Source organism: Heptranchias perlo, chromosome 4, assembly GCF_035084215.1.
Source record: "Heptranchias perlo isolate sHepPer1 chromosome 4, sHepPer1.hap1, whole genome shotgun sequence".
In the NCBI taxonomy this organism is placed as follows: Eukaryota; Metazoa; Chordata; class Chondrichthyes; order Hexanchiformes; family Hexanchidae; genus Heptranchias; species Heptranchias perlo.
The window spans coordinates 54072563-54096623 of record NC_090328.1 but is presented as its reverse complement, the minus strand read 5'-3'; the positions used below and the strand labels follow the sequence as shown (position 1 = coordinate 54096623).

General features: G+C 41.6%; 1 protein-coding gene across 3 annotated transcripts in view; it reads right to left on the bottom strand.

Annotated features, from left to right (window-relative positions):
• Positions 1–16943, bottom strand: part of man2a1 (mannosidase, alpha, class 2A, member 1) — a 198463-nt gene extending 181520 nt beyond the window's left edge. The window contains exons 1-3 of one of the 3 annotated variants that reach the window (XM_067982943.1): positions 15454–16943; positions 4189–4449; positions 1662–1806 (exon numbers count right to left, since the gene is read on the bottom strand). In XM_067982943.1, the coding sequence (XP_067839044.1) occupies positions 1662–1806; positions 4189–4449; positions 15454–15588 (541 nt within the window). In that variant the 5' untranslated portion in view covers positions 15589–16943. The remainder of the gene's footprint in view (positions 1–1661; positions 1807–4188; positions 4450–15453) is intronic. The other 2 variants (XM_067982942.1, XM_067982941.1) reach the window with 2 other exon arrangements.
• Positions 16944–24061: the final 7118 nt, after the last annotated feature.

The following is a 24061-nucleotide window of genomic DNA, read 5'->3' as shown; positions in this document are numbered from 1 at the left end:
CTCTGGAACTCCATTTTTAATCTCTCCGCCTCTCTATCTCTCTCTCTCCTCCTTTAAAATGCACCTTAAAACCTACCTCTTGACCTAGCTTTTGGTCACCTGTCTTAATATCTCCTTAAGTGGCTCGGTGTCAAATTTTGTTTGATAATGCTCCTGCGAAGTACCTTGGGACGTTTTACTACGTTAACGGTGCTATATAAATGCAAGTTGTTGTTTTTGTTATGTTATTTAAGCTATAGTTCACTCCTAGTGAGCCCTGAGCACCAACATGTTGTGTCTACTGATTCATGTGAGTAGGCAAAGTATAGATGTTTTTGTTTTGATTTGGTGCTTTTGTTTTGTTTAAACTAGTTTGGGTGGGCTATTCGTCCTTGGAATTTTAATAGCGTCGTCCATTTAAAGGGAGGTACTTATTCAATCCTGGAGACATTAGTCTTAGCTCAAACCCATAATTTCCACTGGCCTACTTAAAATAGGATTGTTCCATATAATGCTTTAGTTCACGTCGTAAACACCAACTTGCAGTGTCTACCAGCTCACTGGATATATTCTGTTACTGGTAGGCACCACATCGTTCATTAAGTTTAATTTCCCCGGTTTTTAGGTTTTAATTTATTGTTTTTTTTTATTTTGTTACTGTCCTTTTCAGTGAACCAAACATCCAACCCCTCCCATCAAATTTTTACTGGTGACTTCTCAATCCTAAAATTCCCTGCCCTGTCACAAAATAGGGCCATCTCAAGTTGTACGCTTTTACTATAACCTATTCCTACATGCATTACTCTATACTTATCCACATTAAAAGCCAATTGCCACATCTCACCCAAGTCTCTCTGAAGGCAATCGAGATAGACTCCATCTTTATTGCCTGGGCAGAGCATAAAGAGAAAATTGGGCAGGGAAGATTGCAATGGAACCTGCCCGATTTTCCTTCCATTAAAATCTACCCCATTCAATCTCCTTTCTAGTCATTACCTGACCAAGTGTCATCAGCAGACGTACCATCACTTCTACTACCACTACTACAATAACTATAACAACACACCCTGTTTCATATTATTCACAAATATTGTCCCTGAACAAATCCCACACAATGTACTTTCCATTAATCACTACCCTCTCTTCTGTAGCTCAGCTAATTAATAATCCAACTGGAAAGTTTATCATCCATTCAAAGACCCTTAACTTTCCCTACCAGTCTCTCACATGTGAAACATTGCTGAGTGCGTTTTGAAAATCTACTGAAAACCCTCATTTATTAGTTTAGTTACCTCCTGCAAGTATTCCAGTAGGTTAGTAAAGAATGGCCATTTTGTTCTAAAACCATGCTAACTACTCCCAATGACACCTATGCTCTTTAGATGTTTATTTACATGGAAAGTATCACTTTGCTGGAACTCATACAAGTAGTCAGATCTCAAGTAAAATCGGACAGTATGACAAAATTGCCACACATCACACCCCAGTGGACTGATGTGGCAATCATGACATCAACAAATATAATGCTTCCATTCAGCACTGCAGGTCCCATGTAAATATGTCTTTTTCTACTGAAAAATTAATACAATTTAAAGTATAATAACTTTATGAAATGAAAAACACTGTTTAGAAATCGTTAAGTTGTGATGAAGTTCAAGCCCTTTAAAATGACTATTCCTCACCAGGATCATTGTGTGAATGGGGCACAACAAAGACCTGTAGTGGCTCATCATCCCACTCATGTTCATTGTAAGCGATTTCAAAGCCCTGTTTCCAAACTCCACCATCCAAGTTGTCAAAAGGTAGAATGTTGTAGATATCCAACATCTAGAAGAAATCAGAAATAATTAGACGCTAATTCCCAAAGGCAATTCAATCTACTTCCCTGCTGATGTTGTGGGTTAAGGACTCATTCTAAAAACGTCTTCATTTTAGTCAGTGAACTTTACATAACAGAAGTGGCGTCTACATATTATATCACAAGAACAACAAGCTGTTTAAAACAATGCATGAAGAACATCCAACTATGTACCTTCACATTATTTTTCAAAATGTAAAACACTTTCAGTTAATTGCCATGTAGGAATCTCAACATTGCACAAGCCATACACAGCAGCTGCACACAGAAAATAAAATACAGACAACCAGATGATGATTTGTGCGTGAGGTTTTATGGCCAGTGTAAATTTCATCATTGTAACACTATATATTAAATTATTAAGAAACAATTGATTGTTTACCCAAAAAAATGTTGAAAAATTTAAAAAAAGAGAATACATATCTTCAAAAAGAAAAAGACTGAAGAAGTTCAAGATCTTCAGCTTGGCTTTTGATTGGGAATTTCCTGACAGCTTTGGGACAATGAAGTAGTAGAGTAAATCGCTGAATTTTCTGGGCCTAAGGAAACTTTCTCTATGGTATATATAACATACATTTCTGCAAATCTAGGGCAAAAAGTTACTTAACTGTCTTGAAAGAGAATCACTGTCCTGAAACTCGGGATGGCCCTGGTGAAACATAAGGAAAAGCTTTTCTAAACAGTCTCCCTCTCCAGCCGTCTGATGTAGTAGTATCATAGTAAGTACAGCACAGGAGGAGGCCATTCTGCCCATCGTGCTTGTGCCAGCTTTTTGAAAGAGCTATCCAATTAGTCCCATTCCCCTGTTCTTTCCCCATAGCACTGTAATTTTTTTCCCTTCAAGTATTTATCTCATTCCCTTTTGAAATTTACTATTGAATGAGCTTCCACCACCCTTTCAGGCAATGCATTCCAGATCATTACAACTCGCTGCGTTAAAAAAAATGTTTCCTCATGTCACCTCTGGCTCTTTTGCCGATCACCTTAAATCTGTGTCCTCTGGTTACCGACCCTTCTGCCACTGGAAACAGTTTCTCCTTATTTGCTCTTTCAAAACCGTTCATGATCTTGAACACCTCTATCAAATCTCCCCTTATCCTTCTCTGTTCTAAGGAGAACAACCCCAGCTTCTCCAGTCTCTCCACATAGCTGAAGTCCCTCATCCCTAGTACCATTCTAGTAAATCTCTTCTGTACACTCTCTAAGGCCATGACATCCTTCTTAAAGTGTGGTGTCCAGAATTGAACTCTGGGCCTAACCAGTGTTTATAAAGGTTTAGCATAGCTTCCTTGCTTTTGTACTTTATGCCTCTATTAATAAAGCCCAGGATCCCATATGCTTTTTTAACAGCCTTCTCAACTTGTTCTGCCACCTTCAAAGATTTGTGTATGTGCACCCCCAGGTCCCTCTGTTCCTGCACCACCTTTAAAATTGTACCATTTAGTTTATATTGCCTCTCCTCATTCTTCCTACCAAAATGTATCACTTCACACTTCTCTGCGTTAAATTTCATCTGCCATGTGTCTGCCCATTTCACCAGTCTGTCTATATCCTCCTGAAGTATGTTACTATCCTCCACATTGTTCACTACACTTCCGAGTTTCGTGTCATCTGCAAACTTTGAAATTATACCCTGTATACCCAAGTCCAAGTCATTAATATATATCAAAAAGAGCAGTGGTCTTAATACCACCTGGGGACCACCACTGTATACTTCCCTCCAGTCTGAAAAACAACTGTTCATCATTACTCTCTGTTTTCTGTCCCCTGGTTAATTTTGTATCCACGCTGCCACTGTCCCTTTAATCCCATGGGCTTTAATTTTGCTAACAAGTCTATTATGTGGTAATGAGGTCCCATTGTAGCAGCAGTGAGTTACTGCTTTTCTATGGTGATGGAAGCATTAGCCATGGGTCCTCACTTACTTTACAGATCCGTGCTGTTTTCCTCAACTTATTCTTTTCAAGATATGAAATTTCCTCTACTGCCAAAGGAAATCTGTAAGACCAGTCATCCAGCAGAACAAGTCACTACAAGCCAAACCAAGGATTGCTTTGAGATTCTGCTCGTGTTTAATTTTTTTTGTACTGGCTAGACATTTTCCTAAAAAGGCTTTCCTTGATGGGAAATTTTAAAATGATGACATCAATAAAATTCTTGGATTTTTTTTTCCTCTATCTAATCTGCTTGCTGGGTTCAGCATAGAGATAAAGAATGAAGAACATCTTTAAGGTTTAGCAATTCGTTTGCAATCAGTAAAGCAGAGACATTAGTTGCAAACTGACTAGTGCTCTGATGCATTAACTGGAAATATTTCATTTTTTGACCATTGAAACAGAATTGTTACTTACTTGTAAATCTGATGCTTTCGCGTAGCTCTTTGAGGCAAACTGACAATCTTCCGGTTCAATGGGAATAATCAAAGAAGAGGATCCAAAGAGCTCAGAGAATAAGCCTTTACTTGAATTTGAGGCTTCAGGCCCCCCACGGCTATCTTTGACAGATTCGCTCAAATTAATAACAGAATCCCTGATGTTTGAAATTATTTCATTGTTTTCAGCTAATAGGCGTTCTAGGTGGTCAATTTTTTCATGCAAAATTGAAAGCTGCCCCTGCAACAAAAAGAAATATTCAATGTTATTCACTCAATAACTTCTACTTATTGTAATAGCTAGAAAGGTTTGGTTGATCCTATTCAGACCAAGTCCAATGTGTAGTGTCTACCTCTATGTTTCTTCATTTCTCAATAATCACTCACATTCCATTTTCATTCTTTATCCAGAATGATTTCATGTTAAGACTGTGAAATATTGAGTTTTGTAAATTTCTGCCCACCTCCTAAAATGAGTAACAAATCTTCTGTTTTGGAGATGGCATAATTATCTAATTTGAATACTTAATTCACTGTTAATCCATGAGGATTATGAAGTCTCATCTATTAATCTTGTTTAACTATATAGACAATTGGCACTATCCACTCAGAAAAAGGTACTGATTGTAGAATTCCTTTCTTTTCCAATCTTTGTAACTCAGCCTTCACCTTTTTTTCAGAGCAAATGGAGCAAAAATATTTAAACGTACTCTATGGTGCACAAGATGTTTTGTAGTAGTCTCAACCCTTGGTATGCGACTACATTCAAGCATTTTATATTTAGCAAATACAGCATATTATAGTTGTGCATTGACATTTTGGCATTACTAAATATTATTGTAATGTATTCTAAATCATTAAAACAGCAAGGTTCTAAATAAAAGTCCTGAATTTAAATATATTTAATTTAATTATCTTTTAGTAACATTTAGTTCTGTCCCAGAGATACTTAGGAAAGATGCACATTAATTTAATCTAATTAGTTTCAAATTTCTTGGACCTCACTATTAATAACTTAAACATATAGACTTTAGGCTTTATTCAAGATATTTTTCTCGAGCTCAGTACCAAAGACTACTGCTGTAAACTAGCCCTCGATCCCTACGAACCAGAGTGTGACTTTGTAAACATTATACGCACAATATCTGGCAATGTGACATGGCCCCAGGGTTAGACAGACACCCTTGTTTCTGTAACAGCTTATTGAATTGACTCAAGCTCCTTAATATTCACCCCATTTTCTTAAAGCAGAAGAATAAGCACTCCAACAAAAAATGTGACAGGTTAGAAAATATGAACAGTGTTTATTAAAAGACTAAACAGTAGCACAACATGACACATTTCACTTGAATATTGAAAGTTTAACTTCAACCAGTTCAGATGTACAAAAATAACAAAAAGAAACAACAGTGGTACAAGAAGAACTAATGAACTGAGGAAGTCCTACCTATTCCTTCAGGTTCAGTAACTTTTAGTCACAGAGCAGTCAGTCAAATAGACTTCTAAGCAAAAGAGCCTCTACCTCAGAAACTTTCCCCAACCAACTAAGGTGAATAGCTACTAATCAACAGATTCAATACTCTGATAACTATCAAATAATGACTACTGGTGAGATCAACACTACTGGCTTTTCAACTGAAAAGTATTAACATATCAAAGCCAACTAGTGTCACGGCAGCCATACGTGGTCATGATTTCTGTCTACCTAGTTTTCCTCACAATGCAATTTCTAGCCATACATAGAAAATGTGGATTCTACCACACCCAGAGACAATAAGCCTACAGTAGTACAAAATCAAAGTGACCAGTCACATTTTATATAGATATTACCAATATTTAAACTTTCTAAAGGCTTAAATTACAACATAACTCCTATTCATCACAGTACTCACCATTAAAATATTGCATTCTACACACATGGGAGTACCTGCCTACTCAATATTGTAAGGAAGGACTATTTTTGAAAGGAATAATAATTAGTTTTAGTCAAATCATTAATTTTAATACCTCTAATCATGAAAGAAGCACAGAAGGAACTGCAAATATTAATGTTTAAAGCACAGTTTAGAAAAATTGTTGGTTAAACCAAGCAGCCATAACCTGGTTTGTATGCTTTAGTTTATGTAATACATGTCAAATGTCTTGTGAAACATGGAAATCCCAATTATAATTGTTAAAATTACCACAGAGTAATGGAGGCCATCATTCTAGCAGTGAGCTATTACACAGGGGAAGTCCCAACTGAGAACTTTTTATTGACCTTGCTACAAAATGGCCCCTGTTAACTATTGAAAGGGCTGGTGCATGGTAGATAACCTTTACCTACAGCTGGGACACAGCCCATTGGTCATTTGCCGAAGCGACGTCATTGCCATTTTGTGGGACTTCCCCTGTCACATGAGTGGGTTATCGCAATCTAAGGCAGTGTCTCAAACCGCTACACGTGTAGGGTGTAGGGAGCATGGCAAAAGTGTTCACTTTGGAACACACCTCAACATAGTTTTTTCTGAAAATATTTTGTTTTTCTGACCTGTTTGCGCTGTTGGGGAGTGGGGGGGTGCGTGGGGGGCGCCTCACAGTTCAGGAATCGCTGCTTTACAATAAAGACTTGTAGGGTAGGAGCCAGTACCATTAGGAAAACAGTATGTTTTATTTTTATACTTGTGATTTATTGAACTTTGTTTTATGTTTTGTAAGTTATCAACAAATATCTAACGTTTAGGTTTGTGGGGGGTGGGGGGGGGCGGGAGTACTCACCTTCACTACTGTGGGGTGGGAGCCAAAATAGTTTGGGAAACGCTGCTCTACTGTATTCTGTCTGGTTTTCTTTTACCCACTGTTAAATTGTGTTTCTCGGTGAGATCAATGCCAGTGTTCATTTTAGAGTGTTATCCAGCCTACTTCACTGTATCTCTTTGGTCTCCAATTGGACCAACTTATCGATTTTTCTCTCATTTGCAGTACATCATCATATACTTTCTTTGACACCAGGCTGTGGCACCGGGTCAATTGACTTTGGCACATAACCCAACGAAGATGATTATGTATTCTCTTTCATTCTCTCAGCTTAAAAAGGCTTGTTCTTTGTATATTGAAAAATAAAGAACCCTGAAACATCCTTTGACTTTAGAAAAAATCTCAATTTTCTCACCTTCAGGAGACCTAAGGTCTTCTTTCTGCTAGACTGCTCTGGACAGCGAACCATCTCAGGGTAGCTCCAGTGAAAGTAATGATACTCTCGACTTCAGATCGGCCTGCAAGCTGATCGGGGGCTACTCAACTCCAAGAGAACATACTACCAGCTGCATATGCTACAGAACCTTTATCAATATACATAAACACACCTGTAAACTGTGTAAGAAAATTGAAGATAGGCTGCTGATTAAAGAACAACACTGCAGATGGGTTCAGTCAATTCACCAGTCTACCCTCTAATCCATCAATCCACTAGCCCACCTTTCAATCCCAATAATACAAATGAAAGTAATGTTATTGCTATTAAATCAAACATTGAAGGTGGTTCATTAAAAAACTGAACCGATTTTGTTTAAAAAAAAACAGAAGTTTTACCCCAAACTTTAATTAATATCATATGAGTAGCAGGAACCAGAAAGGGCATCCACATGTTAGGGTTCTTTATTTTTCAATATACAAAGAACAAGCCTTTTTAAGCTGAGAGAATGAAAGAGAATACATAATCTTCTTCATTGGGCTATGTGCCAAAGTCAACTGACCTGGTACCACAGCCTGGTGTCAAAGGAAGTATATAATGAAATGCTGCAAATGAAAGAAAATTCAATAAGTTGGTCCAATTGGAGACCAAAGAGATACAGTGAAGTAGGCTGGGTAATACTCTAAAATGAACACTGGCATTGATCTCACCAAGAATCATAATTCAACAATGGTTAATTAAAGGAAAACCAGACAGAATATGGTAAACAGAACCAGCTAAAAAAAAAATCTTAAATCTTGATGCCAGCCTAAAAATCTATAATGTGGAGATGCCGGTGATGGACTGGGGTTGACAATTGTAAACAATTTTACAACACCAAGTTATAGTCCAACGATTTTATTTGAAATTTACAAGCTTTCGGAGGCTTCCTCCTTCCTCAGGTAAATGTCAGGAACTCCTCGAAGCCTACGCATTTATAAATCACAGAACAATACATGGTGATTACAGACAGTTTTTGCAACTGCCCGTTGCCAAGGCAATCACCGTGTTCAGACAGAGAGGTGCTACCTACAGAACCCCCGAATATACATTCAACAAAAAAAACCAAACAAACAGGAAAAAAAGAGGCAGAAACATCCGGAAGGCAGAGAAAGCCAGCAAATGACCCGTTATATTAAAAACAGATAACTTTTTTTCGCTGGTGGGGTTACGTGTAGCGTGACATGAACCCAAGATCCCGGTTGAGGCCATCCTCATGGGTGCGGAACTTGGCTATCAATTTCTGCTCGACGATTTTGCGTTGTCGTGTGTCTCGAAGGCCGCCTTGGAGTACGCTTACCCGAAGGTCGGTGGCTGAATGTCCCTGACTGCTGAAGTGTTCCCCAGGTTCCCTCCCAGTCGGGGAACACTTCAGCAGTCAGGGACATTCAGCCACCGACCTTCAGGTAAGCGTACTCCAAGGCGGCCTTCGAGACACACGACAACGCAAAATCGTCGAGCAGAAATTGATAGCCAAGTTCCGCACCCATGAGTACGGCCTCAACCGGGATCTTGGGTTCATGTCACGCTACACGTAAGCCCACCAGCGAACAAAAGCTATCTGTTTTTAATATAACGGGTTATTTGCTGGCTTTCTCTGCCTTCCGGATGTTTCTGCCTCTCTTTTTTTCCTGTTTGTTTGGTTTTTTTTGTTGAATGTATATTCGGGGGTTCTGTAGGTAACACCTCTCTGTCTGAACACGGTGATTGCCTTGGCAACGGGCAGTTGCAAAAACTGTCTGTAATCACCATGTATTGTTCTGTGATTTATAAATGCGTAGGCTTCGAGGAGTTCCTGACATTTACCTGAGGAAGGAGGAAGCCTCCGAAAGCTTGTAAATTTCAAATAAAATCGTTGGACTATAACTTGGTGTTGTAAAATTGTTTATAAAAATCTATAAAGAGGCCTCTGGCACAGAAAGAAATTAATATTTCTGGAGATGACATTTAAAAAAAAAATTAGAATGTAAAATTGTCTACTAGTTGATAAAATTAAAAATGCTGTGCAACCCCCAAAATAATTTGTGGCATTCTTACATGCAACTGGGTCCAAATGAGCTGTTGGAAATACATTTATCTACTTCGGTCAATGTATGCTGCTATTTTCAAATGTTATTAGACAGTAGACTGTTCCAATTCAGTGGACCACAGGCTGCAGACATATTTGGATAACTTAAGATACCATTTTGGTGACACTGGATTACAAATGTTCATGCGCATGAACAGTCACTGAGCAACACAAGTACTGGAGTCTTGCATATGTGGGGAAAAAGAGCTAAAAAATACTTACTGAATACCTGTGTTTGAACATAGGAACAGGAGTAGGCCATTCAGCCCCTCTAGCCTGTTTTGCCATTCAATTAGATCATGGTTGATCTGCATCTTAACTCCATCGTCCCACCTTGGTTCCGTAACCCTTGATACTCTTGCCTAACAAAAATCTATCAATCTCAGTTTTGAGATTTACAATTGACATAGCCTCAGCAGCTTTTTGGGGGAAGAAGTTCCAGATTTCTACTACCCTTTGTGGGAAGAAATGCTTTCTGACATTACCTACGAACGACCTAGCTCTAATTTAAGGTTATGCCCCCCTTGTTCTGGACACTCCCACGAGAGGAAATAGTTTCTCTCCATCTACCCTATCAAATCCTTTAATCATCTTTAACACTTCAATTAGATCACCCCTTAATCTTCTACACTCAAGGGAATACAACAACAACTTGCATTTATATAGCGCCTTTAATGTAGTAAAATGTCCCAAGGCATTTCACAGGAGCGTTATCAAACAAATTTGACCCCGAACCACATAAGGAGATATTAGGACAGGTGACCAAAAGCTTGGTCAAAGAGGTAGGTTTTAAGAAGCATCTTAAAGGAGTAGAGAGAGATAGAGGGGTTTAGGGAGAGAATTCCAGAGCTTAGGGCCTAGGCAACTGAAGGCACGGCCGCCAGTGGTGGAGCGATTAAAATCGGGGATGTGCAAGAGACAAGAATTTGAGGAGCGCAGAGATTTCGGAGGATTGTAGGGCTGGAAGAGGTTACAGAGTTAGGGAGGGGTGAGGGCATGGAGGGATTTGAAAACAAGGATGAGAATTTTAAAATCGAGGCATTCCTGGACTGGGAGCCAATGTAGGTCAGCCAGCACTGGACTGTTGGATAAAAGGGACTTGGTGCGAGTTGGCAGCAGGGGTTTGGATAAGCTCAAGTTTACGGAGGATGGAAGATGGGAGGCCTGCCAGGAGAGCATTGGAATAGTCAAGTCTAGCGGTAACAAAGGCATCAATGAGGGTTCCAGCAGCAGATGAGCTGAGGCAGGGGCGAAGACAGGCGATGTTGAAGAGGTGGAAGTAGGCAGTCTTGCCGATGGAGCAGATATGTGGTCGGAAGCTCATCTCAGGGTCAAGTAGGCATCCTACTTGACCCTGAGATGAGCTTCCGACCACATATCTGCTCCATCGGCAAGACTGCCTACTTCCACCTCTTCAACATTGCCTGTCTTCGCCCCTGCCTCAGCTCATCTGCTGCTGGAACCCTCATTGATGCCTTTGTTACCGCTAGACTTGACTATTCCAATGCTCTCCTGGCAGGCCTCCCATCTTCCATCCTACTTGACCCTGAGATGAGCTTCCGACCACATATCTGCTCCATCGGCAAGACTGCCTACTTCCACCTCTTCAACATCGCCTGTCTTCGCCCCTGCCTCAGCTCATCTGCTGCTGGAACCCTCATTGATGCCTTTGTTACCGCTAGACTTGACTATTCCAATGCTCTCCTGGTAGGCCTCCCATCTTCCATCCTCCGTAAACTTGTACTTATCCAAATCCCTGCTGCCAACTCGCACCAAGTCCCGTTTATCCAACAGTCCAGTGCTGGCTGACCTACATTGGCTCCCAGTCCAGGAATGCCTCGATTTTAAAATTCTCATCCTTGTTTTCAAATCCCTCCATGTCCTCACCCCTCCCTTGCGAACAATCTGGTTCAGCCTCAAACAGTGGCCAGGGAGAGGGATGGAGTCGGTGGCCAGGGAAAGGAATTTGTGGTGGGGACTGAAGACAATGGCTTCGGTCTTCCCAATATGTAATTGGAGGAAATTTTTGTTCATCCAATACTGGATGTCGGACAAGCAGTGTGACAAATCAGAGATAGTGGAGGGGTCGAGGGAGGTGGTGGTGAGGTAGAGCTGGGTGTCGTCAGCGCACATATGGAACCTGACGTTGTGTTTTCAGATGATGTCGCCAAGGGGCAGCATGTAGATGATACGAGCCTAGTCTACTCAACCTGTCCTCATAATTTATCGCTTTTAGCCCCAGTCTCATTCTGGTGGATGATTCATAATTACTATAATTGTTTTTTTAAGATAGGCACTTTAGGAAATCAATAAAAGGTGCTGTAAAAGAGCACAAGGTCTCCCCCAATAGTTCAACTGGTTAAGACGGTGAATTAGCTAAGCCCTACAGATCGAGAATGTCCCAATGTGCTAAATTATCTCAGCTAGCACTGCAGTATGGACACTACAACCAGACTCACCATTCCTGGACTGGAAAAAAATCAGGATTCCTGTTCCTTTCTAATCATCCCTGTTGAACAATGTATGTGTCAATGTCCAGTGAGGACAAGATCAGGCATGGCTGTGATGCCACTGACAGTCAAATCACTTGCAAACACTCATTTATGGAAGTTCATATGAAAAATGGCCACCTGGGTGAGGTATTGCAGGATGACTAGCATCCATGGAACTATACCCAAGCAAGAAATCAATGCCTTCAGGAGAGGAAGAGAGGGACGAAAAAGAAAAAGACTTGAATTTATATAGCATCTTATTTCTTTCAGCAACATCTGAAAGTATGTCACATACAATGAGCAACAGTACTTTGAAATGCAAGAACTGATGTTATTTAGACAAAGATAGCAGCTAATTTACTCACAGCAAGACCCCATAAACAGCTAGTCAATTAGTTCTTGGTGGTGTTGGTTGAGGCACGAATTTTGGCCAGGACACTTGGAAAACTCCCTACTGCATTTCAAATAATGCCTTGGGATCTTTACCATTTACCTGCACTACTGGACAAGCAGAGGCCTTGGTTTAGCATACTCTGACAATACAGCACTCCCTCAGTACTGGAGTATCAGCCTAGGTTATGAGCTCAAGTTCTGAAGTGGGGCCTGATCAAGACCTTCTACCAATGCAGCTAGCAAAAGAAAAAAAAAAATAACAGAATGATGTTCTATTGCACAAGTCTCGTTTAAAACATCCAGGCCTGAAATTCCTGAGTCCCTACTCCACCAGCCGAATGGGATTCCCAGCCACTAACAAACGAGGTCATGGACTCCATCCCAAATCCTGGAGACAAAGTAATTTAAACAGTCAGAATGGATTGGGCCCATGTATGTACAGATGCAACAGGAGTCCACTCAGACTTTAGAGGACAATCAAAGCAACACCGTGCTGCCCTTAATGATTCGAAGGGAATAACATTTTTTTTCCATTTCCCCAAGGGGAAAAGTGGGCAATTATTTTAAGGTAATCAATCCCAATAGCCAGCAAACCTTTTTGAGGTCTTAATAAGTCTGAGCCTCCCATCTTATTTTCCTAGAGGAACACTTGCTGATCACCCTAGCAGATGGATGCCCAGAGAAACTAGACACTGTGGACTGCACAACCATTTGTCAACCAGGGTCGGCGTTGATCCTGGATGCCTTTTCTTAATTAAATATAAGGAGATACTGGGTTGCCCCAATGTTATCAAACAAAAAACCTATAAAACTGCCCCCTTTTTAGAAGGGCACAACTAATAGAAAACTAAATTAAAAAAAGGAAACTTATAACTTAAATAATAATATTATCACCCATGTCCAATATGCCCTGCAGTCCCCACCGATCACGGATGGCCTCAATCGTACCAGTGGATGCCACGTGCTCCTTGGCACGGATAAGGCCGCGGAAGAATGGGGGATCCTGGATACAGGTTGCACTCTGTAAGGTTATTGAAATTTTTACATTTAAGCACCACTCTCACCCAGAATGTTTTGAGGTGACCGAGGCCTTCTGGCAGCAGCCTAACTCAAAGGCCTAACATGCCCATTTTAATTAAACCAGTAGGGGTGGCACTGGGTAAAGCCAGTGGCACCCGACAACCCCAGTGGCACCCAACAGAAATTAAAACCTCAAGTGCTTCCTCAATCTGAGGAGGGCACCACTAAAATAGGTCCAATCAAACTATAACTTAATCAGGATCTTGTGGTCAATTATGCAATTAACGTCTTGCAGTGCCCACTGGTCGTGAAAGGGTTTAACTCTTAAGAACATGATGGAACACAATGGGGTTATACACATAGAGCTTTTAAGCCAGCCAACTTATCAGTTCCACCAAAATTTGCACTGATTTGACCCATCTAAATTTATTGACTATTTTGACAAATCTTATTATATCCAACATTAATAATGTAAATGAAAATGGATTAGTAGTGGTGAATTCAGTGGGAAGAGTAGCACACAATAGTATCTCACACTTTAAATGACATCATACTCAGACATGAACATTTTTTTCTTAATCCTATTGCCTACTCTAATAGCTAAGTTTAATGCTATGTAGCTAGATCTATAATCTGCTCCCAGATTCTGGTCAATAAAACTTGTGCCAAATCCTATTAAGTGTGTGAAAATGACCTGGGGTGACACTCCTGCCAACGTTCCCTCTATGCAGGTGAAACATAAGCTCATTCATAAACATAAACTCCCAGTGCTATTAACATCAGAAACTTACTGTGAGGAATCACAACCACACATCTCTATTTGTAAATCAGAGATTTCTAACCCTTCCACTTCGAGCCACTATACTTAATCTTTGCATTTCTTATGTCTTTCCACAGCCTAAATGAGATGAACTTTGTATGTCATCCGCCAGTTTTAACTTCTTTGCAGCATTTTAAAGTCTATTCACAGGCTAGTAAAAGCATTAGCTACCTCTTTGTACAAGTAGTTATGCATATATCCATAGATCTTGATCTATCCTCCCATCTATTTTAGTCAGTGCTGTACTATAAAAGGGCTGAACTGCCTGCCTATCATTGTGGGGATGAAAGGTACACAACCAAAACATTAATCTGTCCATTCTTTTTTAGATCCTAATGGTCTCTATGTGCATTTAAGTTTTTCACATCAAAGATTTTCAGTGCTGTTGTCCAGGCATCAGCAACCTTTATTTTTTCATCCTGCTCAGGTGCAACTTTGTGCAGAACTAGAAGATTCCCATACAGTTGAGCATTTATACAAGAGAAATTCAACAGTAAACTCCCCCAGTGGCTTAATGGATGAAGTCACTGTATAGTGCAGAACTAAGCAATATAGACCAGAATGCCCAGGTTTGATCCACCTTTCTGTGTTAAGTTAGCTATCTCAGCCCAGGCAGCGGTTGTGACACTACAATTGGCCTCTGAAAACTTTGGGATAGGTAAGAAGAAAAAAATCAGCCATAGTCCCCACTCCTGATTGTTAACCTGTAAGCCCTGCTGGACAGTGCATGGACGAAAGGGCATTGGATGAAGACATAATCAGGTTTATTGATCAAATTGCCTGTTGACATTCAATGTCTAGGCTCATACATGGACCATGGCCATTTTTGATGCGAGCGCCCATTGTACAGCAGAGCCAAGATTTACAACAATTTTTCTTTAATGTAGCTTTGTAAAAGCCACAATCAGAAACCACTTTTTCCCATATATTTGTAATATCCGTTGCGTATTTTTGACTTTCATCCATCTGTAAAAACAAAATAGTGGGAAAAAACTTTTGTAGCCGGGAAAACTTGCCTCCCCCTCACTTCACAAAATATCTTCAAAGAGAGACACACACAGAATCAGAATGGGAATCATCAGCAGATAGTTACAGATTTAATTTCTACCCATGAGCAACGCCACGGGAGATCAATTGTTTGTCCGCTAAAAAGAGCAAAATACGGTACAGCCAGCTGCAGTCCTTGTTCACAACGATCCCATTCGGTAACAGACATACACGCGTAATTCAACGGCACTTACGTTTGGAAATGTCCCTCCTTTCCTCACGTTCTTTGGGTGATCGAACTGAACATGGTCGAGCATTAGGTACAAGGAAAAGATCACCACGCAGAATATGGCACTTCCAAATATAGTGAATTGCCTGCTCAGTTTCATTTTTTTCTTGTATTTTTACACGTTTAAACACATAACAATACTGACGAAATTTGCATAGTAGTGTTGTTTTAATATTTCTTAACCGAGGTGTAAAAAGTTCCTTCCAAAAGCGTGCGTGGAGAGAACTGCACCATTAGACTAACCAGCAAACACAGGAAGCAAACGTTTTCCTGTCACATGCATCGAGTGGCAGAACCGTAGAGAAAATCCGATCGGTTGTCAAACACGCCTCCCCATAAAAAGCCACGAGATAAAGCTCCACTACCAAAAACTTCGTCACCGTATTGTAAGTTCACTGGTATCACTCTCACATATATCCTGGAAAAATGTAATATCTTCGGATGGAAAAAAAAAGGCAGGAGAATCAAGCAGTGGAGCTGAGCAGGTTACGTGAAGAGGGATGTTGGAAACAAGAGTTGCGGAAATAGCAACTCCTCCAGGTGAACAACAACCTGTATTTCCAGGTCTTGGCGTTTCCCAGGCACACGGTGTACTCCCGAGTTACTATCGTTTCACATGTCCCCTTTTTCACTTGGCCTTTCGTAGTTCTACCTCTCAAAATGTTCAGCATTCAAAATTGTATCCGCATTAAAAAAACATAACCCTGTTTTGCAAGTTGCGGTCTTCAGTAAATTGGGAGAGAGCTCGAATCGCAACAAATGCTGATTATTTTGCCATCTCATGATCACATTGTTTTAATCTCGCCGACCTTTGCTCTGCAAACAATTTTCTTTTCTGTGTCCCTTTGCTCCGGTCTCTCAGGAGTTACCGATTTCAATACGTCTCTGGTTGTTTTGGCAAATCAGCCGCCCTGCTGCTGAATGTGCAGTGTCTGGTCGATAACCTCCTTCCTCGCAGCCCGATGTCACACACACTCGATTTCCCCCACATTAACTCGGAAAACGAGTCTTAAACCTAGCAATCTTCTTCCTTATCAGATGAAGGTCATTTTCAAACCTGACCAGAACTGTTCCCACTTCCTCTTCAGAGGCTGCAATAAGTTTTTTTTTAAATGTGTATATCGTTTTTTCCTAAATGGAAATAGTTGGGTATACACGTATAATGTATTTAAATGCTGCTAGTTCCCTTGTTGATAAATGTGTCTTATCATGTCGGAGCAAAACATCAGCGTCTTCAGCCAATTCTGAGAGGCACGAAGACGTCAAACCCTGCAGCTTCCTCCACTCGGAACCAAGGGGTTCGTGATACCCTTCCCTCCACCCCACACCAAGAGCTAGTCTGACACACCACTGAACTGCTCCTCAGGCTTGATTGCGTACGTTTTTAAAATTCGTTGGATAACATTAGTGTCTTTATTCATCCGTCTTTTTAATGTGCGTGTGTTGTGAATAAGCTCCGTGTAAACACTCCGCACTCCCCCCTCGGCTTTATTTTTAAACATTTGTCCGTTGCCGTTCTTATCCATTCGAACCGCAACTGAAACTCCGCCTCGCGCTAACGCGTGAGCCTTTCAATGACGTGGCGTAAAAAGAGACGGCGCACGCATGCGGAAATCTTCTGGTTGTTTTTTGTGTGTGTCACACCGTGTTGTGTAAAGTAGGGCACAGCGCAGCAGCATTGTAGCCAGAGAGAGAGTAAACAGCTGCAAGTTCACGTCCTTTGATCTAGATGTTGGCAAAATAAATATTGGGATTCGGGAGAGGGCGCAGCATCACTGTCAATTTAATTGTAATGATGTGGCGATGCCGGTGATGGACTGGGGTTGACAATTGTAAATAATTTTACAACACCAAGTTATAGTCCAGCAATTTTATTTTAAATTTAAAATTGAAAATTTTAATGTTATCCAACGAATTTTAAATTTATTATTGAAAATTTAAAATAAAATTGCTGGACTATAACTTGGTGTTGTAAAATTATTTACAATTTAATTGTACTGCCGGGGAAAGAAGAACAATATCTGTATAGTGAGCTTGCCTCAAAGACAGAAAATGCTAGAAACACTCCAGGTTAGGCATGATGTGGAGATGCCGGTGATGGACTGGGGTTGACAAATGTAAGGAATCTTATAACACCAGGTTATAGTCCAACAGTTTTATTTGAAAATCACAAGCTTTCGGAGGCTTTCTCCTTCATCAGGTGCGTGTCGAGATTCATTGAAAATTACCGCATATATAGTCATAAAACAATGCCTGGTGATTACAGATAATCTTTCCAACTGCCCCAACTGGGAGGGAACCCTCCTGTCTGGCGATTGTTGCGCGGTGTCCGTTCATCCGTTGTCGCAGTGTCTGCGTGGTCTCGCCAATGTACCATGCTCCGGGGCATCCTTTCCTGCAACGTATGAGGAAAGTCGGGGAACACTTCAACAGTCAAGGACATTTAGCCGCCGATCTTCGGGTAAGCATTCTCCAAGGCGGCCTTCGAGACACAAGACAACGCCAAATCGTCGAGCAGAAATTGATAGCCAAGTTCCGCACCCATGAGGACGGCCTCAACTGGGATCTTGGGTTCATGTCGCGCTACACGTAACCCCACCAGGGGGAAAAAAAAGTTATCTGTTTTTAATACAACTGGTCATTCTCTTTCTCTTCCTTTCGGATGTTTCTCTCTCTCCCTCTCTTTCTTTTGGTTCTGGCCGTTTGTATATTCAGTTGTCTGGGATATCTAAGGTTTCTCTGTCTGAAAACTATTCAATTAATTTGATGGCCTTGATAACGGGCAGTTGGAAAGATTATCTGTAATCACCAGGCATTGTTCTATGACTATATATGCGGTAATTTTCAATGAATCTCGACACTCACCTGATGAAGGAGAAAGCCTCCGAAAGCTTGTGATTTTCAAATAAAACTGTTGGGCTATAACCTGGTGTTGTAAGATTCCTTACATTTCCAGGTTAGGTAGCATCGTTGAAGAGAACAGAGAAGTTAACATTTCACTTCTGGATGTAGGGCCTGTCCCTGCCCCCCCCACCCCCCCCTCTTTTCTCATCTACATGCTGCCCCTTGGCAACATTATCTGCAGACATGGGGTCATATGCTGTTGACATCTAACTCAACCTCTCCATCACCTCTTTCGACCCCTTTATAGTCTCTGTTGTCTGACATCCAGTTTTGAAAAAAACGCAATATTCTATAGCTAAACATCAAGGCCAAAACAATCACCTTCAGCCCGCGTCACAAACTTCATACAGTTGCCATCGATTCCACCCCCCACCCTCCCTGGACACTGTCTCAGGATGAACCAGGCTGTTCACAATCTTGGTGTCCAATTCAAATCTGAGCTAAGTTTCTGACCCCATAACATGTCTGTCACAAAGACATCCTGCATCCACCTCCATAACGTTGCCCGCCTTCACCTCTGCTGCTGAAACCCTCATCTGTGCATTGGTCACCTCCAGACTCGATTACTCTTCTGGTCAGCCTCCCATCCTCCACCCTATGTAAACTTCAGCTCATCCAAAACTTTGATGCCTGTACCTATCCTGCACCAAGTCCCACTCACCCATCATGCAGTCCTCGCTGACCTTTGGCTCGCAATCTCCCAACCCCTCAAATTTAAAATTCTCATTCTTTTGTTTAAATCCTATCATGTTTTCGCCCCTCCCTATCTCTCTAACCTCCTCTAGTCCTACTACCTTTTCTTCCCCCCCGCCAATAAAAAACACCTCTCCATTCCTCTGACTCTGGCCTCTTGTGCGTTATCCCCTCATTTCAACCCACCATTGGCAGTTGTGCCTTCAGCTGCCTAGGCCCCACGGTCTGAAATTTCCTTCCTAAACTCCTCCACTTCCCTCTCCTTTAAGACCCTCCTTAAAGCCCACCTCTTTGACCAAGCTTTCGGTCATCCCTCCTAATATCTCATTCTTTGGCTCAGTGTTCATTTTTTCCATATGCCTCTATGAAGCAATATGGGTTTTTTTCTGCATTAAAGGTGCAATATAAATGCATGTTGTTGATAATTTGCCTGTTCACGCCACAGAGGCTGCCTGACCAGCTGAGAGTTTCCAGCCTTTTCTGTTTTTGTTTCAGATTTCCAGCATTTGCAGTACTTTGCTTTTGAGTAGTATGCTAGTTGAACAGGGGAAAGGTCAGGGCAGTTTCGAAACAGAATCATCTAGCACAGGAGAAAATAAATATTACTTTAATTTCAATGCAGCTCACCTAAAATGGCAACGTTTTACAAAAAGAATAAGTATTATATGTATTCATTAATACAATGAAATAAAACGCCATATTAATTTAAGTGGACAGAAAATTGGACAGGCTCCCTACAGGCTTGTGATCCATCTTCCCAATTTTCTTCTATTAACTGCATCCAGGCAACCCATTATGCTCCATAAAGTATGACTGAAGAATCGTGACCTAGGAAATAAGGCTTATGTGCACAGGTGTATGTAATCAATCCCCTGTGGCATTGCAGACACAAAGTCAAGACTGAGCTCTTCTAGTGAAACAAGGTTCGAAGGGGGGGGATAATTGGACCAGCACTTGCAGACATAATTCAGTCCCTATTTTGAAATCAAGCATTGTATCCTTATTTTTATATAATATTCAATCTCCCATGGAGTTCCAGCTGGTAAATCGGAGAATATCGTCTTATGTTGTCTTTGTGTTGCTCTTTTTCTCTGTTTCTCCTCATCTGCCTCTCTCCATTCCTATTTCTCTATCCCTAATTCTTTCTACTTTTCTTTACCAGACTATTTTTGTTTCTGTGTCTTGTTTCTTTGCTATAATGGGGAAAGAAGCAATCAATGGCTGTGGACTGCATTTGGGGTGTAAACTGTGGGAAGAATGTGAACTTCAGTGGCTTGATTCCTATCCCCTCCATCACTTGCACGTTCCCCCAAACATCTCATTCCCATTGCATCTCCAACTGTCGCATTGCTTTTCTGACATCCAGTACTGGATGAGCAAAAATTTCTTCCAACTAAATATTGGGAAGACCAAAGCCATTGTCTTTGGTCCCCGCTGAAGACTTTGTTCCCTAGCCATTGAATCCATCCCTCTCCCTGGCCGCTGTCTAAGGCTGAACCAGACCATTCGCAGCCTTGGCGTCCTATTTGACCCCAAGATGAGCTTCCAACCACATATCTGTTCCGCCACCAAGGCCGCCTACTTCCACATCCATAACATCGCCCATCTCCACCCCTGCCTCAGCTCATCTGCTGCTGATACCCTCATCCATGCTTTTGTTACCTCCAGACTGGACTATTCCAATGGTCTCCTGGCTGGCCTCCCGTCTTCCACCATCCATAAACTCTGCTGCCCGTATCCTAGCTTGCACCAAGTCCCGTTCTTTCATCAACCCTGTGCTCGCTGACCAACATTGGCTCCCAGTCTGGGAATGCCTCAATTTTTAAAAATTTCATCCTTGTTTTTAAATCCCTCAATGGCCTCCCCCCTCCCTATCTCTGTAACCTCCTTCAACCCTACAGCCTGCCGAGATCTCTACACTCCTCCAATTCTTGCCTCCTGCGTATCCCAGATTTTAATCATTCCACCATTGGCGGCCATGCCTTCAGCTGCCTGGACCCTAAGCTCTGGAATTCTCTCTCTAAACCTCTCTACCTCTCCCTCCTCTTTTTAAGACGCTCCTTAAAACCTATCTCTTTGACCAAACTTTTGGTCACCTGTACTAATATCTCCTTATGTGGCTCGGTCTGAAATTTTGTTTGATATTGTTCCTGTGAAGTGCCTTCAGACATTTTACTACATTAAAGGCGCTGTATAAATGCAGGTGGTTGTTGTTGCTTCACCTTCCCACTGCCCGCTTTCTATCATGTCGTCATTCCCATCTCTACCCCTTTGAATTACCTGTTTGAATACCTGTATCTTCCCCTCCCTCTCACTCCACTATCAGTCACCTCATCATTAACTCTCCATCCACTCTCATGTCATCCGCCCTTGTGGGGAAGCGCAAGATGCTCAGGCTCCCTCCTCCTCTTCCAATCGTCTCCTACCACCAACCGCCCCCCACCCTCCTGGGACTTGTCTGAGGGCTGCTGCAGGCACTGCAGCGGCCCAAAATTGATGTTCGCTTCGCTGGCGAGCTGCCTGGGGATGTGCAGCAAGCATCGCAGCTCACTTGTCTAAATGAGGCCGGAGGCCTGATTTTGATCGAGCCTTGGGTCTACCTGTTCTGGTGCAGGGATCCTTTTCTGTACCTAATTCATGCCAGCGCTACGCAATTTTCACCCCTCAGTGCCTGCATGAACCAGGCAAGGTTGTTGATGATGAAGAAGTTAATTAAGATGAAGGTGCTTTGCTCTAGGTGTAAATTGTATTATATACTGTGAAGTGCTTTAGCAGGTGCTCAAGACCTAGATGATATGTAATTTCTGCTTCGCATTCCATGGGACCATTGGCTTTGATCATGAGTGATTGACAGCACTGCTTTCAAAAGGATTAAAGTATATAAAACAGAATTTTCCAGTGGATTTTACACCTGCTGAAGACATCTGGGCTCCACGAGCATTGACTTCAGTGGAAATAAAAATCGGGAGAGATGTAAAACAGGCTGCTGACTTGCTATCACATGTTTTGCACTATCTCACAAAACAGTCCTTCAACCACGTGTACATCCATTGCACATCTGCCCAAGGGGTACCGTCATGTATTGGCATTCATCATGAAGCAAATGAAAGGACGACTTCACATTCGGGACGCAGTCAAGTCCAAGACGTGGAAGTGGTGAAAATCAATAAATTTCAGGTGCCAATACAAAAAAAAAGACAACAACATAACATTTTTTCAAACACCCTTGTGCATACCCTTGGTGAACTGCAATTACATAAACTTGCGCTTCCAACAGCTTTTACATGGTGCACCCCCTGTGGCCTCAGCAGAGGTAATGGCATGTTGCTCACATCCCTGCCCTTACTGCTGAGATGCTTTTGGCCTACGACCTCTGGGTTTCGGAGCCCATGAGGGTCCCTCTATAGAATGCTCCACCTCCAACTGGTTAAGTCTTTAAAAGTTTCCTGCACTGCAGCCAAGACCTGGGCACCATGCTCCTGCTGCTCACCTCTTCTGCCACCTCCAGCCACGCCTTCTTGGTGGCAGAACCAGGTTTCTTCCTCGCATCACTTGGGTAAATGACCTCACTCCTGGCTCTCACTGCATCCAGCAGTACTTAAAGTGAAGCATCCGAGCTGCCTTTGCTCTATGTGAATCCATGGCTTCACTTCCTCCTTTCTCTTCCAAGATCTATTTTTGCATTGGCCTTTTAAATAATGGACTTCAGATCACGTCATGTGGGTGCGCAGTATGCCCGCTGTGCAGCTTGGAGACGTGAAATCCGGAAGTAAAATTAATTGCCTTCAATTGAGTTGCGATCGCAGATTCCAATGCACTCACTTCCAGATTTCACACGCGGAAATCTACCCACCCGCTGAGTTCCTGACTCCAGGTAAAAATCATGCCCCAAGAATCCAGAACTGCCTGTAGTGAAGAGGAAACCTCTTCCCTATTAGCTATTTGGAACAAAGGCACAATTTGGCACACTTTTGTTATGAACAATTATAACATACATAGTTACTCTGCAGTTACCAGCAAAATGTAGGAACAAGGGTTGAACAGGACAGCACTGCAGAATCTGTGTGTTATGATGATGCTATCTGCAGTGCCAAGACCACAACAAAGGAGTGCTAACAATCTGCAAAAATGCAAGTTTTATGATGAGTTGCATGCAGTTATTGGTGTATGTACACAAACACATCCGGCAGACTTCCATGCAACTACAGCTGCAAAAGGATAAAAGTCATTACCAGAAGAAACAATAGCCACAATTGCTCAGTGTAGAGAATAAAGATGATAATACTGAGTGGGACCCCAGAAGATTGTTGCTACTTAAGTAGCATCAACAACTACACGCCTTCGTAAACTCCAGCTCCAGAGAGAAAGGCTGCACCTAGAGTCATTGCAGCCTAACTGGAAATAGATGTATTTTCTGCTGTATTTGTTTATTATTCTCACAAGCATAATTTCATGTTATACTTCAGTAATAGGTCAATATTTGAGGCAATTTTCACTTTTCTTTGGTCATATGCAGGAAGTGATGCTGTGCAACTAGATATGCATCCAAGACCAAGACTATGAAGGAAAGACACCATGGCACTGGAAAAGGTGCAGCACAGGGCTACTCATCTGATATCTGGCATCATATACCTGAGTTACAAGGAGAGACTACAGAAGCTGAATTTCCTTACATTAAAGAAGAAAAGATTGAGAGGAAACCTTATTGAGGCAAGGTGAATCCTAGGAAGCTGTCTACCGTGGACCCAAGAATGACATGACAATGAGGGGTTTTGGGATAAAGCTCAGAAGAAGGATAGCAGATTGACAGATCAAATATAATTACTTTACACATTGTGGTAAATGTTTGGAATGGACTGCCTAGAGAGGCAATCAAGGCTGACGTTAGTAATTTTAAGAGGGAGTTGGACAGGCATTTGGTGAGAAAATCAACTGAGGGATTATAGATAGTGAATTGCGTATTCTGATTTTGAACT